Source organism: Gadus morhua, chromosome 1 (assembly GCF_902167405.1).
Source record: "Gadus morhua chromosome 1, gadMor3.0, whole genome shotgun sequence".
NCBI classification, from domain to species: Eukaryota; Metazoa; Chordata; class Actinopteri; order Gadiformes; family Gadidae; genus Gadus; species Gadus morhua.
The window spans coordinates 18,951,710-18,967,113 of NC_044048.1; the positions used below are offsets into that span (position 1 = coordinate 18,951,710).

Below are 15,404 nucleotides of genomic sequence, written 5' to 3' on the forward strand. Positions count from 1 at the left end.
CAGCACTAGAGAACCGTGTGCAGAGTAACTTGCCTAGAAGCCGGGAGTCCCGCACTAACCTTCCCCACCCCCCACTTCCCCGACGCCACTACCTCCTCCTCCACCTCCCTCCCCCCGTCCTGCCTCCTCTCTCTCCCTCACGCTCTCCCCTCTCTCCCCTCTGTCTTCCTGTCAAGTCTCAATAACGCCGGGAGGGGAAATAAGCAGGCAAAAAAAGAAGACAAATATGAGGGATAAAGCATTAAACCCAAAGATAAGTGGGGGAGGGATGGAGGTGTTTCAACATTGACGGGCTGAATTCGACCCACTCTAAAAAGAGTAATAAGAAGCTAAATCAAGCGTTTCTGTAACAAATGCAGAGGATTAAATGCCTTACCTTTCTAGAAAGTTGTCCACAGGACTCTGTCGGGCTCCTCCGACCCACGCGTCTTCAAAAGGCTCCCAGACACTTTGAGATAAAGAGAAAAATCAATCAATCTGTCTTTCACTTTATCTTGCTACTCCCAGCTTTAGAATGAATTCAAGTCAGGACTCTTCCCCACAGCCCACTGACTGGACACACCTTGATCCTGCCTTGCCGTTGACCTGATACTTGTGCCGACACGCGCTCAACGCAACCCCAAGTGCAGTAGTACCTAAATTGATAAAGATCTGTTCAGGGGGAGGGATGAAAAAAAACTACACACACTCACACGCTGCTGCAGCTTTTTTTCCCTCCTCTTGCCCACTCGCTCTGCTGCTTCTCTCCCTGCTGGCTCCTGGTGCGCTGCCTCCTCATTGGCCAGGCTGCTCTTCAATAACATAAGCTCTCTGCTCTAATTGGAAGGCGGCAGTTATATGGTGCACCAGGACCCCTCCCGCCCACCTCCTTTCTGCCTTTATTTTTTATTTTCCCCCCTAAGTGCCCGTGGAGGAGAATGCTGAGCTCTGCAGATTCATACGCAGCGCACATGCAAAAAAAAGGGAATGGGGGATGGAGAGAGGAGAGGAGAGAGGAGGAGCATGTAGGACAGAATGAGAGAGTGAGAGAGATAGCAAGAGAGAGAGAGAGCGCCAGAGAGAGAGGGATAATGGGACAGAGGCAGAGCCTCAGAAGAAATAATCAATGAACTCCAGCAGCACGAACAACATTCTGCATGGAGACGACGGCAAAAAAAATAGCAAGAGAGAAGAAGAAGAAGAAAGCGAGTATTGAGGAGAACCGGGCCAGCCCTGCTCCCAGCTGCCTGCAGTGGCCAACGGGACACAGCTGTATGAGGAGAGAACCATAGAGCTATGCATCTAAGCGGCTCGGTGGCAGTGCTGCAGTGTGCAGTCTAATTGCCAGGCATGGAATAGGACAGGGGGGATGGGAGAAAGGGAGCAGGAGGAGGAGAGGGGAGGGGACGGAGGGGGTTTGGATGCAGTGATGCCTGAGTACAGTCTCCCAGCCAGCCAGGGATACACAGAGGGACAGAGTGGAGGGAGCCCGCCGCAGTGCACACAGCCCCTAATGTCTCCTCCTCATGCATTATTGAAGGAGCCCCGGGGGGACGGCATAGGGACGGGGCGGGGCCCAGGCTGCACACACTCCCGCCATCGCTCTCTTTCAGCCCCGCCATTGTTTATGATAATTAAACAGAGACGCGGGCGCACAGGGGGAACCTGCTTGCGAAATTGAACATCATAATCCAATTGGACTAGTCTGGGTGTACATTGAAAACAGGCATCTTTATGACAACGTACTTCCAAGTATAGAAGGAATACAATGCCGTATATCATCCCTGTAGGGTTCTCTCTCCACGGTCCACTCACGGTGCATATTGCTGCTGCTGCTTCTGCCTGGTGGAGATCCTCGACCGGAGAGTGGATGTGTGGGTTTGACTGTGTGGTGTCAGATTCACCACTCATTTCCTCCCTTACATCTGCTGCCTCCACCGCCTCCATAGTGCCTCAGCCCTTCACTGAAGCACAATGCACCATGAGATCAATAATCCCTAGCACAATAGCAGTACCATCTGCACCCGCGACACCGGCTATGCAGAAAGTTAGGTGGTGCCGGGAGAAGCCAATGTAAACACACCGCCCGGCTAGTCCAACATGGTGCCTCGGATAGACAAACATGAAGGGGAAGGTTATCATACTTTCGGTTTATATGATGATGTCATGAAGTCAATGCAAATTATGTTAGGAAACTGAGAATTATTCAGATTCGGAAGAATAAAGGAAACTAGATTTATACAAAGAAATGTATTATATTATAGAGTTTTTTAAATGCTTGCACATTAGAAAGGAGTAAAGAGTCATCGTTCCACAAAGTCATCATCATATCCAAAACAATAATGTTGTCTTTATTTCATAGCATAAGTTCGCCCAAGGTGGGAAAAGAAACACTGAAACGCAGGATCAAGCAAAAACAACCATCAATCCGCCCCATGTTTGGAATACAGCTTTCCTTGTTCAGCCTACAGATGTCGTTTCACTGTTGTGGTATTATCAGGAAGGCTGTAGACTGTGATGCAGATATCAGTGTGTTTGAAAACCTGTTCCAGCATCTCAGACACCTTTTCCCATTTCAGTCGATCGAGGCCACAGCCAATCCTATTAGATGAAAGAGATACAAGTACCTTTGAATACATCTCAATAATACAGCCATTCATCATTTTCGACGTTTACTGAAATATAGACAGATACAGATAGGTGCTGTAGACAGATACAGATACAGGCCTATATGCAGACAAACACCTGATAAATGTTTGTGTTTGTGGGATTCATCACTATGCGAACCGTGGCATTGATATCCTGGTGACTCCGTTCAAGGTACACTGGGTCTTCATGTCCACCAGACTGCGTCTAAGGCTGTCATACGTTGGCTTTTGGCTGGCCTTGCTCTTTGTGATCTGAAATAGAACAGAAATTAAATGTATTATTGTAACCTAATACTCGTTATAATTATATTATCATTAATACTTATTAAAAGGTGCTGTAGGTATGGTTTGAGAGTTTTAAAGAGAGAGAGCACAAGAGCGAGATTTGGAAACTTAACAACCAAAAAAGCCATCTCACACACCTGATATTGACAGAGAAAATGAAATATACAAACCAATCAGAGTAGAGATTCCGTGATTGTCCAGGAATGACCCAGGAGCAGTCTAAAATCACCTGCCACATACAATGGCAGGTGCTGAAATAGTTGATATTCTCGCATTGCATCTCACTAATAGTTGATAGACTAGATAGAATGGCTAGGCCATTTCTAACAAATTACACTCAATAGCATTTCTTAAAGCTTACCTACAGCACATTTTAAGGGGGCTTCACATCATTGAAACAGTAATTGAACATTTAAGATTTACCAAATAGTATACATATCGTCTGCCTCTTTTCAGTACAGCACATTGCCCTGGGATTTTTTCTGCAGAGGTAAAAAACCAACAACATGATGTCTCAGTCCAGAAAAACATAAAATTTGCAAGAAAGTAGCCAATGGGGACTAGCACTCTGCAAGTCCAAAAACAAAAGTGTTCTTGTTGGGTGGAACCCAACCCATCAGGTGATGAATGTTTTATACTAACAGACGTGACTCACTCTGTGCCTTCAGTTCCTCCACCCCGTTGAACTTCTTCTTGAATAGAACGGCGATGCCTGCCCCCATGCGGCAGTCCTCACTGATGCAGTGGGCCAGCGCCTCGTCCTCGGGACAGGAGAACAGATCCCCGCTCACGTGGCTCACGGTGCATCGCTCTTCTGCTGACTGTAAATAAATAATAATAGAGGGTATATTTACGCCATAAGCTAACACCACACCAACAGCAATCGTATGTGTCGGGCACACGTTTAAGTTAATTTCTGCTATACCTCCGGCGGTAGGTCAGAGCTCGGATTTTCTACTTCGGATGACATTCAGTTTGGCATCAAGGATGTTGTCAGGCCAGGCTAAAGGGTGTAGGATGAAGAGGAAGGAGTGGCTCTTGTAAAGTTAAACCTTAAAGCGATTCATTCAATGTTAAACCTGGCCATGTACTCCGTTCGGGTTTGCAGTGACTTACAATCAGTGTTGGTCTTTGGTTGGTCTCGTCGCACATTCAGATAATAATCTGTTAGCGTTTCAATGGACTAAAACAACTTTAAGAATAACGTTCCTCCTCAGAGCATGCACACAGTTTGGTTCTGATATGACTTCCTTATTGACATTTTTCTTCTTTGACATGAATTTGAAAGTCTCCCAATCTTGTTTGGATGAAATACTGCCATCACTCTGTTAAGGATGGGATATGATATCTCAGAAATACCTTCTGAAGGAACGTCATAAAACCGGACTATACATTTGTGTTCATTTATAATACAAAATGAACAAAAAATATCACTCTTATAGAATTCATTCAGCTTATTTGTCATACAATATATGCATACAATTGTTTAAACATTTAATTGATTTAAACTTAAAGACACAAAAGAGAGTGCTATACCTACTGCAAGCGATCCATACATAATCCAACACAAATTCAATCAAATATTGCATGAAAAAAATGTATAGGCTTGTCCTTATATCATGCTACATTCACATGATGAAAGATGATACATGTGGTTCTATTATGTTCAGGTATAAAGGTACTTTATGTTTAGAAGCTGTGTACGGGTAATTTAGGATCAATCGTATCCCAGACTGAGAAGTCAGCGCTGCATTCTGGTCCTTTCATCCAGTCTTTGAGATTCAGGTCCATCCGTAGCCTCTTCGAGACCCACTTATCCCTCCCAGCTCGGTCCATGAACGCATCCAGATAGAGCTCCCCGATATGGGGTGAGAGACACATTGACCATATGGCAGGAAGCAAGCTTTTTTTTTACTGTGTCATACAACAGCTACACGTATAAAGGAGCAGGCTTTGTGTACAATTGCAATTGAGAGTGTCCATACACACACACACACACACACACACACACACACACACACACACACACACACATGCAATATTCATGAAGAAATGATTGCACAAAGCCACTGCAGCCAAAATGCTATAATGATCCTAATCTTTCACTCTCACCGTCTTCATTCTTATCCACCAGCTCAGAGGTCCAGTCCACCACCTGGTCATGGTCAAGGGTTACACTGTTAATCCAGTTCCCCATGGCAGGCCTTCTTCAGCCCCTATGTAGACAGTCAGGCAGCATGTTTCATGTAATGTTCATTTCTCTCTTGAGATTGCAGAGCGTCGTATAGCTTGCCATTTTATAGACAGTAGTAGTCCATAAATTGCACTTCTGTTCAAAACATTACCTACATCATTTAAAGAAGTTAAAATATAATCCATTGGGCGTGGGGTCCAACATGCCCCTCAACACCCGGTTCAATGATGCCACATATTCCAGGAAGTCAATGTTGTCCTTATTATGCAAAAAAGAAAGGGAAACGATTTAAGGATGAAGGTTTCATGACACTGTGATCTGAATAAAAAGCTTTTGTGCCAGTTTGACTGATGACACAGATGTGGAGAATGATCTTATGAAGTAGATGATGTACTGAGAAACGAGGAAACAGGTTGATTTTCCAGTTTATACAAATTGTATTCCTTAAAAACAGATATGCTTACTCCATTTGTCAAAAGCTCAGAACACGTTGTCAAACTCATCAGCAGCCTCCTTGTTGTTCGTCACATCAAAAAGGCTCTTGAGCTCATGAGGAAGAGGCATTCAAACAATAACTTCTTGGACCACTCTGGATCTCCGCCACACAAATCGTCTTGTCTGGGTCACCCTCCACACCTTGTCTCTGTCCCATTAGGGACATTTTTTCTCCCATTGCTTTTTCTTTTTGTTGTTAATTCTGACTGAAGTCTTACACTTTGTTCATCCAGAAAGATATGACCAATCTATGGTCGGTATCTACTTTCTTTGACTTTCATTCTTATATTGCAGGATGTCTTACACACTTATATTTGTCTTTAACAAATGAGAAGTTGAATTGTTTTTAACGTTATGATCCCAGACATAACCATTATAATTAAATTAATAACAAAACATCAATATTGACCAGTGCTGGTAATCATAGGTGGTCACGTCGTGGTCATGAACAAAAACTAGCTTTTTCAGTCTAGTCTCATTTTGGATATCTTTAGACACTGGCCTTTGGGTAATTGAATTTGCAGGTTAAACGCTCAGCCTCCTCACAGCTTGTAAAGCTTCTGACACAGGCCTCATAGGGACACAGACGACAACAACCGCTAATCTTAGCCTCCAAGTGTCCCAGCAGTCTGAAGACTCACTGAATAATTCCACTAAAATTAAAATGATTCATACCTCCTCTTATCAACCAAGAGTTTGACAGAAATATGTGTTTTTGTGTTTCAAATGAATCAAGAGTTTCATATATGCCTGCATGCTTCTACAGTAGGTAGGCATGAAGGGTCCTCTAAATTTCAGAATGCTCATTGGTCTGCAACAAATACTTCAAAGGCTTAGTTGTCCCAAGCTTCTACAGTTATTTCTAACTCAGATAAAAACATCTTTACTAAAAGGAGGGAATTTTTTTTTAGAAAAATGCATTACTTTGAATAAATTATTTACCACACATCAACACATGATCATTTATTGTCTTTCTTGAAAGCCATGACAACTCAACCATTCAAGATCCACCTTATTATATTTTACAAAGGCAGGGGAATGGTTTGTAAAAAATATAAAAATTCCAGATGTTATGTTTATCACTAAAGACAGACCTCACAATCAAAGTTTGTAATAATCAAACTGATCATTACTTCATAAAAGTTAACTGCACACTATATTTTTCTACATTATATTTTAGTGCTCAATTGTATTTCATACTGCAAAAAGAAGATAAGGTATAAATGCCTATTAATATATCATTAATATATCATTCTAGGATCAAAAAATGTGTGCTTATTGTGGTACAAAAGGAATTCTATGGCAAACCAACCAAGCTGTTGACTAAATAAATTAGAGTAAGAAATGGTGGCTGTAAGAAACCTCACAGTTGAGGTTGTTTGTGATACACAAAAACTACAGACAATAAAAAATATTTTTCAATATATTTAAATGTACTTCAGTTTATGCATGCAACAGTCGATTCCATTACTGAATTTCCAACACCACATTTGGACACCTGCTTATTTCAGACCTGAGTTTTACAAACAATTGAGATCCATACTCTCCGTGAATAGTGCAGCCCTATTTCTAGCACATGTACTAGTAGAGAACCCACATCTTTGATGTGTATCATACAGTGTAAACTAAGCTGAGCCTGATAGTTCACAAGATCATTTGGACTCTGCAGCACCCTCTGTAGGCAGGTCAGCTGTACTACAGGCAGATGAAAGTGGTGGTTTGTTATCGTTTAGGCTAGCCCCATCAGCGCTGCCATCCCCATTGTTCTGACCTTCTGGGCTTTGACCCGTTCCTGAGGGGTCAAGCTGCTCTGATGGGTCTGTGGTCATGTCAGTTTGCAGAATAAGGTCAGGGTCCAGGTCTGTCTCGCTGTATGAGGACTCCTCTGTCCTATTAGAAGGTGGAGATGTAGGACTGCCCGGCTCTGAGGAGCGGAGTGGAGAACACATGGTTACTAGATGATAACATCATTAAGGAGATCAATTAAGAGACATTCTTCATACTAAAAAAAAGGTATCAATAAGGGTACATCAATTAACCATTAATTAAAATGAATGAATGCAGTTATAAGCATTATTATATAGCATTCGCATTACCTGGGTTATGGTCAACCCTAACCACATTAAATAATTTCTATATTAATACCTTATTTAACATGAACGCCATTGGTTAACATGTACACTGTAGATAAAGTTAGTTTTTTATAGATAGTTAAAGATAGTTATTATTTAATTAACTGTTAGTTAATGCTTATAACTGCATTACAGGTAATGTTAATTGATGGTTAATAAATGTACCCTCATCGTCAAATGTTACCACAGTAGCAATTTCATGTGCTTCAAATAAAGGTTTAATTTATATAAATTAAATAATTCAATCACACCATACCCTGTATCATAACTTCCTGCCTACCCGAACATCCAGAGGCGACTGCTCCTGAAGACGCAGCGTTCTTGCCCGTTTTGCCAGTCCCCCGGGGGGACTCCTGCGTCTCCGTGACGACCCCTGACCCCGTCGGAGAGGTCGACGCCCTCCGCTCGCCCTCGTCACCCGCCGTGTCCTCCTCTTGGCGGTGCTCGACCTTGAGCCTCTTGACCTCCTGAAGGGGTCTGTAGGGGCGGTCCTCCGTCCCCCAGCGCTGGCTCTTCTCCCGTCGGGCTCGAGGACTCCCCTCCCCCTCTTGGGACATGGAGCCACTGCACAGGAACACCCCGTCACTGGCCGTAAACAACACATTTGTTCCCTCCGTAGCATCCCACGCTGGGATTACTGCGGTGTTGTTTAATGTTCGGTATGCCTGACCCTGCCCTGTTCTTCTCTCTCATGAGTTGGATGTGTTTCAACGGAAAGTAACCGCAGACACCGGGGGTGTACTGTAGCAACCCGACGGTACCTTCTTGCTGAACAAGATATATAAATATATTTACATATTTTGTCTATAGTTGATGGTCTTGTGTGTGCCTGTGTACACAGTACAACAGATAGAGACCGGTCAGACAGTCGGAGTAGAGAACTATTATGGTCTGCCACACAGCTGCCCCATAATTTTTTTGTATACTTATAAAAAAATATACATAAAGATATATATACATGTACATTTATTTAAAAATAAAAAATATTATATATAGTAGCAAATATACACAAAGATATTTATACCTGTACATTTATTTAAAAACAAAAATAAAGATTATATTATATGTACTTACAAAATCGTAACATTGTTTAGACATTTTCTTTAATACATTTAAACATATGAGATCTAATTTGTGTAATTGCCAGCCCCATTGGATTACCTGATGTGGCGCTCTGTCCGGTCCTCTGGTGGTGGCTTTCTCTCCCTGCTGTCCACAGCGCTGGGAGGGCCATTTGTAGAAAATGAAATGGTCAATGGCTTTGGTGGGACTACTGGGCCATTCAAAATGCTGCAAACACAACAACAAAATACAAAACAAAAAAATAAATCTTCTACCATGAGGGGTGAAATCAAAACTGCAAATACTCAATAAATATTGGAAAATAATGACCAAGATGAGAAAGCATAACAATGTTCCCGGCTTGAATCTTTGAACGCTGGAACGCACTGATTCCTGAAGTGGCTTTCACCATTGACAAGGACTGAACTCACACCTGTCTGAATGCACTGAGGAGCTGTCAGGGAACGGCCCTCCATTCATTCGGCTTACAGTAGATTCCCCGTTTTTCCTTGAAAACAAGAAAACGTTGGTTACTGGCAGTTTCATTCATCCTTTCTCGCCCCAAATGTGCCCAATTAGTTATTGATTTTTGAGGGGGCTGCATGTGCATTTGAAGCGGCTCTAGAAAAATCCCTAGAGGATCAATAGCTAAGCAGCTTTGTCGTTTATTTACTCACTCCGATGGAGGGCGGACACAGCTCACCACCATCACATTCTGAAACATACACACAGAAATACAAGTATGAAAGGGTACTCCAAAACCTATTTTCCTTATTTTTATTAACTTAATAAACACCACTTGTCCATAAGGTGCATTGTTTAAGACCATGTGCATGTTTTATAATTAAGTGCTGAGTGATTCAAACTAACCCCTCACCTTCTCCACACCCCTGAGGAACTTTTCTGTTCCCGTGTAGTTTCTAGTGGGGTCCGTGATCAGCTCACACAGACGCTGAATGGTGAAGGGAACACTGACAAAAAAAAACATCTACACATAAACGGTAGATACAAATATCCTTTTTTCTATCAAGGATCAGCTTGTGAATTGGATAGATTGTCACACGTCTCAATCTCAGCCTACATTGTGCTAGGCTAAGGTCTATATGGGACACGCTAAAGCCCTTCCTAGAACCAAGCCAACTGTTAAATCGCTGAACGAGCAGCCGTTCTCAACCACTTCTCGGCCTTAATGGCTAAATAACCCGTTAACAATGACAACAATGCTTTCCAACCGCAGATTTGACCCGTAACCACGGATACCATGTGATGTGTGCTAGACGGACCGGGAAATCTAGGGTTTAAGTGTGCCCTAACAAGTCATGTTGAGTTTATTTGTAGAGCCTTAATGAGATCGCTTGCGTAATCTTCTGCTTTGAAACATGGTTAGATCTCATGGTTAAACAAACAACGCTTCACTCACCCACTGTAGCCATCGACTATTTTCACAATCCTCTCCTTCATCGCATCAAAGGGGACATAGACTACATTTGGATTAGGAGACCCTCTTTGTTCAGGGGAAGAGGCATGGAAGTCATCCATAACGTTTTCCATCTTGAAAAGAAAATATGTTTTGAACTTTGACCAGGGAATGCTGGAAAATAAAAGAAATAGGATGCAAACATTAGTATTTATGTTTTGCACGCATAACAACAACAAATATTATAATAATAATTCGTGTGCTTTTCCCCCTCATATTATAAATGCAAAGAATGCTGCATACAATTACAAATACGTATGCCAGGCAGTGTCACTTACAACGTTTCCCCAGTCTTCGCGACATCAATAAGGAGTTGCTCTAAAATTGGACAGGACTCTTTCGTCTCTTTCTCCTCAAAGTCTGCAAATTCCAATTAAATTTAAACAAAAACACATGAAACAGTGAAATATTAATTTGACAAATAAACACTGTTATATGTCACTAAAATAGTGCTGCATAAAGTCATTCAGCCTATACCCAGCCAAGAGCTCCAGACCTGAATCACTTGTTATACACACGCTGTACTTTCCTATACGTCCTCTCGCCACTAGACGCTTGAGAACTGCGTTTATCTCCCGGGCCACAACAACACACATTTGCCTGAGGAAATCGTAATTAATCATGCAATTATTTGTATGGTGGTGTATTCATTCAAATCACTATAAATTGACCTCTGAAAGCTTCCAGTATCGCATCAATCTCCATAGTTGCATCCAGAAAGCGACAACTATGCTAGCGGTAGTAGCAACCACAACTAAACTGATAGTTGTCGACTGCTGCTGCGACAGCGCATGCGCGTCACGGAAGCCGTTCCAGCTGACCAAAACACACATGGTGTCGCGCAAGTCATTTTAAAACACAAACATACTCATATTTGGCACTCCTTATGCACATATTGTATTTGAAAAAATATATACATAAAATAATTTTGATCGAAATAACATAAATTCAGTTGGCTGTGATGTTGGAACACAGCACCCATGCATGGAGCGTGTGCTCTGCGGCGCTGCACCGCAGACGGTGGGCGTCATGTGTTGTGACGGTGAAGACCGGAGAAGCCAATGAGTCAGCAGCTGTATCAATTAGCCACCGACCTCACAGTCTACAGTTAAGCGAAGGGAAAACAATAACAACAAGATTGCCTCGCTCTTACACCCTTCATTATACCGGTTCGGTTTAGTAAAAAATGGCAGTGCCATTTGCTTCAAAAACATTGCAACTGAGCTCATCAGGTCCAAACCTGCTCACTTCTCAAGATCACAACATTGAAATCGACGGAAAAGATTTGGAAAACACTGCGAATAGCAACGACCACACACTGCCTCTGCATTCACCTTGGACTTTCTGGCTGGACAGGTACGTTCAGGGTTTGGGATTGAAGCAACATCCTATCTCGCAGAGTGAAGAATATATGGAGGCTTTTGTGTTCAATAAAGACGAAGACAGAATCGCCCAAATCAATGCCAAAGATGTCGAGCTGCTTTCTTTAACTTTCCTGAGATTTAAGTTACTTACAAATGAATGAATATCAATTCATATAAAATGCTATAATGGGATTGCCAACTTGAGGGATTTTTAAATATACATGAAAATACAAATAGAGTGTTGGTCAAATATATCTCTAATAATAACCTGATGTAGTTAATTGTGTGTGTGTGTGTGTGTGTGTGTGTGTGTGTGTGTGTGTGTGTGTGTGTGTGTGTGTGTGTGTGTGTGTGTGTGTGTGTGTGTGTGTGTGTGTGTGTGTGTGTGTGTGTTTGCGCGCGCGCTTTTGTACACTGGAGGGTGGCGCTAGAACGGGGTCAATGGTGTTCATTTACAGAGCATTGACTCTAATCCTAACCTGCCCCCATAACTCATGAGAGTTGAACAAACAATACATCAAAGGAAAAAAGCAATGGGGATGACATTTTCTTTCTTATTTCTATTATAGCTAGTAGTGCTATAAGTAGTGTGTGCATTACATACCTATAACACCATATTATATACCATAATCATAAAATGTATATCAGATATTACACATCATATCACATCATAAGTATATGGACATATTATTTACCAACAGAAATGTCAACCAAAAGTATTTCACATTTATTTATAGCGCTTGCCTTATAAAAATAAACAAAATAAATGCATATGATAAAATAACTGATGGTGTATGACATAGTTTACATTTACAAAGCATATCTTAGATGAGTAAATAACAATTCTTTACGTTGCATAACAAACCAAACTTTAACCAAATGTGGGCTAAAGTTGAACACAACAGTCCGAACGAAAGTGTCAAAAGAGAAACTGGAAAGTAGCAGGAAGTCATGGTTCCCAATATGAATCATCAATGTGTTTTTTTCGGTTAACAATGAGACAAAACATTTGATGGTTTCCTTATTAGGGTAGCGAGGCTGTGTGTCTGTGTGCTCTTCTATGTTGTTATATGATACAGTCGACTTTCACTGAATTTTCAGATCTCTCCCTGGAACCACTGCAGCTGAATGTGAATCAAACCTGAAAAAAATCTACACAGTAGAGACTGTCCAGGTAAGTACAATTTGTGCCTGTTTATTATTGATATGTATATGATTTTAAAATAAATAAAAACATTAAAGTTCCTCTTTGAAGCCCTGGACAGGTCAATTCATGTGTCCATCATTAGTGAGCAACACCAATATTCTTGCTATCACATCTAGGTATCATATCGGTAATAGCCTTTTTGTGCATATTAGTGCATAACAAGAATAATGTGTACCTATGAAATATTTGAACATTGATCAATACAAGTTTGTATTGTGTGCACTTGTGTGTTGTCACATAGAACTTCTGGAGAGTGTATAACAACATACCAGGGGTTTCCAGCCTGCCCCTGAGGTGCACCTATCATCTGATGAGAGGGGAATGCAGACCACTCTGGTGAGCCATACTGTAGCCTTATTATCACATTCAAGACACAGGATACCGTGTGTCACTAAGCCATGCCTTGAGTGACGATACAACACCATATAGCCAGTGGGATTTGTGTAGCCAGTGCACTTGTCCATTACAAGACCAGGCAGTTGTGCATACCATTAATTCTTAATGGTGGTTTGGCCATTACAAAACAATCTGTTACACATGGGACGTATTACGAGTGGGTAATCAATCCTTGTAAAGCTTTGGGTATAGCCTTTGCGATTATAAGGTTAATACCTTTACTTAAATATTCAACCCACCATAGAAATGCAAGAAATAGTAGCAAGGCAGACATTATCTCACACTTAATGTCAGTTGATAGCGTATAGGCAATACATAGAAATAGATTGAAAGTTGTGTCCACCAGAGTTGACGTTAAGCAGTCTACCATAATGCGTGTCAAAGACTTACAACTCACAGTGGAACATATGGTATAATATCAGCGGTGGCTAGGAGCTCCGAACATTTAATTGAAGACACCATGGCCCGAATGACCCCGTCTGATGACAACAGCAGTCAATGGATACATTTTAAAATAATATGATATTTTGAATTAATTCTGTTCTGTTTATACGCATTGTGCTTTTTTGTGCAGGGAGGAAGAAAGCAATGCCAAGGGCGGGGTCTGGAAAATGAAAGTGCCAAAAGAATTCACAGTGAGTCTAGTGGCGTGGCGTTATATCGCTAGCTTTGTACTGAGTCACGTTGTTTTCTAGTCACGTTTTGTCCACTGTTTTGCAGTCTGCTGTGTGGAAGGAGTTGTTGTTGGCTACCATCGGAGAGCAATTCAGTGATCACTGTGCATCAGGTAATGTGAAATTGTGGTTTTATAGGAAAGCTATCACGCATCAGAGAGTGTGAAATAGTGTCTTTGAAGGAACCTTGGTATGAACAATGAACTGATGTCAGGTGCTATACCTGAAATGTGTCATCTTTCCTTGCAGGAGATGAAGTGGTTGGAGTGAGCGTCAGCATGAGAGACAGAGAGGACGTAATTCAGGTGTGGAATGGAAACGCCTCTCGGGCTACTGAAGCTAACATCTTAGGACGGATCCATGAGCTCCTTCCACAGATAGCTTTCAAAGCAGTATTTTACAAACGTGAGTATTTTCCTCTTTCACATTGACATACAATATATTCAGGTTCTATATAGTAAGGACTCCTAAATACTTTGTTATTGTTTGAATTTAAATGTTGACCTTTGTGTCCACAATTGCAGCCCATCAGGAGCACCATGCCTTCGAAGGGGGACGCTCAAGACATTAGCAGCGTTTTGCTCACACTTTTTGAACAGACTTGAGAAACCTTTGTTGTATCTTGTGTATGGTTACAATTCTGATTCAATTCTCAAACCAGTGGAGTTGTACTGGTCAGGTAAAAGTCTAATGCAGTGTTATTCGTAATCTGTTTTTTTTATAGATTCTAGCTATGTAGAGATTTCTCAAAGAAACTGGGTTGTCCTTCAACTTTTGCTTGTGCAGAAAGGATAATGGTTTTATTGGACAATGGCTGACTTTTTCAAAACTGTAAACATGGTGTAGTTGTATTTTAAGATTTTTGAAGATGTATGAAAGCATATTTTGAATACGTTTGCTGACCTGCTGGGACAAAGTTATATCTTGTTAAACATCTCATTTCTAATCTAATAATTGTTTATTTTAAGAGAGCTTCAACTAGTGAATGCAATATAAAAAGATTTTTTTGTGTGTTTTGTACATCGAAGCATAAAGGTTCCTTTATCTCTTTCTTGCAGTAGAAAATGGTATTTGTAAAAGCATGGTTGAATATTGCACATTCTTTCTTAGTACATTTGATTTTATTAAACAAGTGAAGAGAATATACTGTGTTTGCAATAACTAAACATGAGCCTAAATCTAAATCATGTTTAGCTGCTAAGAAATATATGCGAGAGTTTCAGGATATACAGAGGTAGTTAGAGGTGTGTGTGTGTGTGTGTGTGTGTGTGTGTGTGTGTGTGTGTGTGTGTGTGTGTGTGTGTGTGTGTGTGTGTGTGTGTGCGTGTGTGTGTGTGTGTGTGTGTGTGTGTGTGTGTGTGTCCAAAAACGCATGCCTCAAACTGACAGAAAAGTGTCTAATACAATTTCTTTCAAGATGGTGCCTTGTTATTACTGTTAGAAATTAAGTTTCTGGGTTCAACCTAATGGAATATTATCCAAAAATGTTTT

The 15,404-nt window shown here is 41.3% G+C and overlaps 4 protein-coding genes across 15 annotated transcripts in view; 1 reads left to right on the plus strand and 3 right to left on the minus strand.

Moving 5' to 3' along the window:
• The window catches only part of LOC115552023 (synaptotagmin-2), a 50,828-nt gene extending 48,632 nt beyond the window's left edge, over positions 1-2,196 (minus strand). For 2 of the 5 annotated variants that reach the window (XM_030367757.1, XM_030367716.1), the window contains exon 1: positions 377-861. The gene's annotated coding sequence lies outside the window, so the exon portion shown is untranslated. Of the gene's footprint in view, positions 1-376; positions 862-1,794 lie in introns of those variants that run through there. The other 3 variants (XM_030367744.1, XM_030367736.1, XM_030367727.1) reach the window with 3 other exon arrangements.
• A 113-nt stretch (positions 2,197-2,309) lies between these two features.
• On the minus strand, positions 2,310-4,189 carry LOC115552068 (ADP-ribose glycohydrolase OARD1). Its single transcript, XM_030367806.1, has 6 exons — positions 4,029-4,189; positions 3,838-3,915; positions 3,568-3,733; positions 3,336-3,394; positions 2,767-2,879; positions 2,310-2,580 (listed from the first exon to the last, which is right to left on the minus strand). Exons 2-6 carry the CDS (start codon positions 3,880-3,882, stop codon positions 2,445-2,447), a joined length of 519 nt encoding a protein of 172 aa, XP_030223666.1. The 5' UTR covers positions 3,883-3,915; positions 4,029-4,189; the 3' UTR covers positions 2,310-2,444.
• Positions 4,190-6,549: 2,360 nt separating this feature from the next.
• Positions 6,550-11,075, minus strand: LOC115551987 (serine/threonine-protein phosphatase 4 regulatory subunit 2-A). 8 transcript variants are annotated; one of them, XM_030367701.1, is made up of 9 exons: positions 10,944-11,075; positions 10,551-10,632; positions 10,216-10,386; positions 9,673-9,766; positions 9,473-9,510; positions 9,229-9,303; positions 8,895-9,023; positions 7,990-8,318; positions 6,550-7,525 (listed from the first exon to the last, which is right to left on the minus strand). In XM_030367701.1, the coding sequence occupies exons 1-9, from the start codon at positions 10,975-10,977 to the stop codon at positions 7,254-7,256; spliced, it is 1,224 nt and encodes a 407-aa protein (XP_030223561.1). In that variant the 5' UTR covers positions 10,978-11,075; the 3' UTR covers positions 6,550-7,253. The 8 variants fall into 8 exon arrangements, with proteins under 8 accessions (XP_030223561.1, XP_030223538.1, XP_030223552.1 ...); XM_030367678.1 differs by having other exon boundaries at positions 8,895-8,954; positions 10,769-11,067; XM_030367692.1 differs by having other exon boundaries at positions 7,990-8,297; positions 8,895-8,954; positions 10,769-11,066.
• A 222-nt stretch (positions 11,076-11,297) lies between these two features.
• On the plus strand, positions 11,298-15,269 carry LOC115552062 (eukaryotic translation initiation factor 4E type 3). Its single transcript, XM_030367794.1, has 7 exons — positions 11,298-11,628; positions 12,738-12,810; positions 13,085-13,179; positions 13,814-13,874; positions 13,960-14,026; positions 14,163-14,318; positions 14,438-15,269. The coding sequence occupies exons 1-7, from the start codon at positions 11,459-11,461 to the stop codon at positions 14,482-14,484; spliced, it is 669 nt and encodes a 222-aa protein (XP_030223654.1). The 5' UTR covers positions 11,298-11,458; the 3' UTR covers positions 14,485-15,269.
• Positions 15,270-15,404: the final 135 nt, after the last annotated feature.